General features: G+C 39.5%; 1 protein-coding gene across 1 annotated transcript in view; it reads right to left on the bottom strand.

Annotated features, from left to right (window-relative positions):
• ntrk1 (neurotrophic tyrosine kinase, receptor, type 1) overlaps positions 1-1,974 on the bottom strand; it is a 64,856-nt gene extending 62,882 nt beyond the window's left edge. Inside the window, exon 1 of the mRNA XM_020609665.1 lies at positions 1,818-1,974. Coding sequence (XP_020465321.1) covers positions 1,818-1,825 — 8 coding nt within the window. The 5' untranslated portion in view covers positions 1,826-1,974. The remainder of the gene's footprint in view (positions 1-1,817) is intronic.
• Between the last annotated feature and the right edge of the window lie 582 nt (positions 1,975-2,556).

Genomic DNA, 2,556 nt, shown 5'->3' with positions numbered 1-2,556 from the left:
ACTATATGTTAAAAGGGCTATTTCTCCCACAAACCTCAAATTAAAGCTGAAACTTAGCACTTTAATGTATGATGTGTTATTTTCAGTCAATCTGAATGTGCTGAAGAACAAAATATGCATTCTGTACTGTACAACAATGCCTGTAGAGACACAAAGAGGAGACTTAAAGGAAAAACCTCTAAAAATGAGTGGAGAAACAAGGAATGCAGATGCTACCAAGGTTTGGGTCCACTTGTCCCCTTAAGAGGAACAGGTCCCTGCAAATCAATGCAAAATTGTGGAGTCATCCACCACCACGACCCGGCTCCTACTCCTGCAGACTTCGTGCACAAAGGCATGTGCAGTCATTTGCACACAGCAAAGAAACTCTCATCTCCTACACATTTAATTCAAAAATAGGCCTGTTCTAACACTAAAACTATAGTCCCACTTCCAAAATTCAATCACAGAGATGGAAAATTGCTAAAGTCATTTAACCATCTGATCATACACTACTTTGCATAGAAAAAAATATAACTGACATCTGAAGCAGCCTAAACCTGCACTGCCCCTTCCTCTCATCTCTGACGCAGCTACCATCCCATCCCAGGTGTTTTTGTCAGAAGATGCATTGTTAGATTTTTATACACGCTAATGACTGGAGATTAAAGGTAAGCTGAGGTGGTATCTATTAGTAGCGGTGTTAAGTACCAGATGTTTAAGCTAAACTGATGTCTCACCTTGCTCTCTATTAATACCTGGTGGGGCTGTACTTGTACTTGAAGCTTCATCTTCCACTTGATTATATTTTTTAAATAAATGACCATAGAGTCCCACGCACCTCTGCTGTCATTTTGTCCTGTTCATTTTTCTTTTCTTTTCTGAGTGCCTGACTTTTATGACCGGTCCCTTGTCAAGTTTACTGAATATGTGAATGCCTCGTTATAGCAGCATTATGGGGGGGAGAGTAAAACTGTTTTTACCAACTATGTCAAAAAAAATTAGGCAGATAAAAATAACCAGGTGTCATGTGGGCCACATATACTGACCCAGAACCCGGGACAACTGACACAGTGCCCCCCCAACGTCAGCGGCCCTGTCTATGGGAGGTATTGGACAGATGCCTCTCCATCACCATCATCAATAAACCAAATGAGGGAATATCTTTTGGACGAATGGTGTTCATCCCTCCAGTAGAGTCCAGAGACATGTAGAATCAATGCCAATGTGCACTGAAGCTGATCTGGTGGCACATGGTGGCCCAGCACCTCATTGAGACACTTGGTTGGTTTTTCCTTTCATCTGTCACTCGTTTGCTTCAAATTTCAGTGTGTCAAAGTATGTCAGTGATTAACTTTAACTAACACTTAATCAATGGCTATTTCACGAAAATGACTGCATTACCACGCCTGAGTGAGCACACTACAGTACTTCTCAGTTGTTGTACTACCATGATGACTTTCCAGTAATTTCAAAGGCCCAGGCTGTCACTTGATTTTGAAAGGCTTAAAGACATTTGTGCAGAACCCCTGATGTGCCAAATATTAGACCAAATGTATAATCTAAGATTATAAATGACCCTCAAGGTTTTAATTTGTGCATACTGTGTAATTACTTCAAATCAGCCACTGAATGGCACATTTTCTCTCCGCCTGTGGACCACATCTTTGACAACATAGTTAACTTGCTGCTTATTTTTTTATTTATCCTGAGACAATTTGCAAATAAAACAATTTTTTTCTCTAACCTCTGTTCGATTTTCACCACAACAGTCCCCTCTGATACTTTGCATAAAAGCACCTACACTAACTCTTAAGAGGGAAAAGACCAATTCTCACTCATTCATATTTAGCAGCCAGTCAGGGAAAACACTGCGCACACAGTTCAACCTCTAAAACCTCTGGGCTCCTGCCTGGGCAGAGGTTAGCAGCAGGCTTCGTCTGAGCGCTGGCTGGGGGGGTGGATAATGGAGAGTGAATTAGCAGCCTCACTGCGCAGCCTGTAGAATAATGAAAGGAAGATGTATTTGAGTTTTAATCTGTCGTTTCTGAAAAACAGGCGTTCACGCTAAAGAAATGCAGATTACATTTTTTCCACATTGTTCTAATGTGGAAAAAAGGAAACTAGCAAAGATTCACAGTTGAGAGGGTGGAACCAGTTAAGTTTTACATAAAAAGTGATTTAAAAGGTTCATCCATTATCATAACTGTTTCCGATTCATTTTCTGCCAATAGACTAATCAATATTATGGACTTCTTGTTTCAGCTTTGTTCCACATTAAATTGCTTGAGACATTATACAAACACTGACATAGTAAATGTGCTGGGTATTCTGTTTATCTCTGCACTGATGTAAAGCTCTGTAAAGCTGAGTAAACTGATGAAACTCAGTTTTTCCACCCAGAAAAACAAAATTTTTACATAGGCTTAAAGGAAGAGCAGCTGAAATTATGAAGAAAAAAAAAACAGCAATTCAGTTTATTTAGAGAGCAATTTAATCGTTAGGAAATAGTATATGAAGGGTAACAAAGTAAATAATTTTCATGAGGAGAAAATAGAGAACATAAAAGTCCTGCTG

Source organism: Monopterus albus, unplaced genomic scaffold (assembly GCF_001952655.1).
Source record: "Monopterus albus unplaced genomic scaffold, M_albus_1.0 scaffold101.1, whole genome shotgun sequence".
In the NCBI taxonomy this organism is placed as follows: Eukaryota; Metazoa; Chordata; class Actinopteri; order Synbranchiformes; family Synbranchidae; genus Monopterus; species Monopterus albus.
The sequence above is the reverse complement of the archived record's forward strand: the minus strand, read 5'-3'. Positions and strand labels throughout refer to the sequence as shown.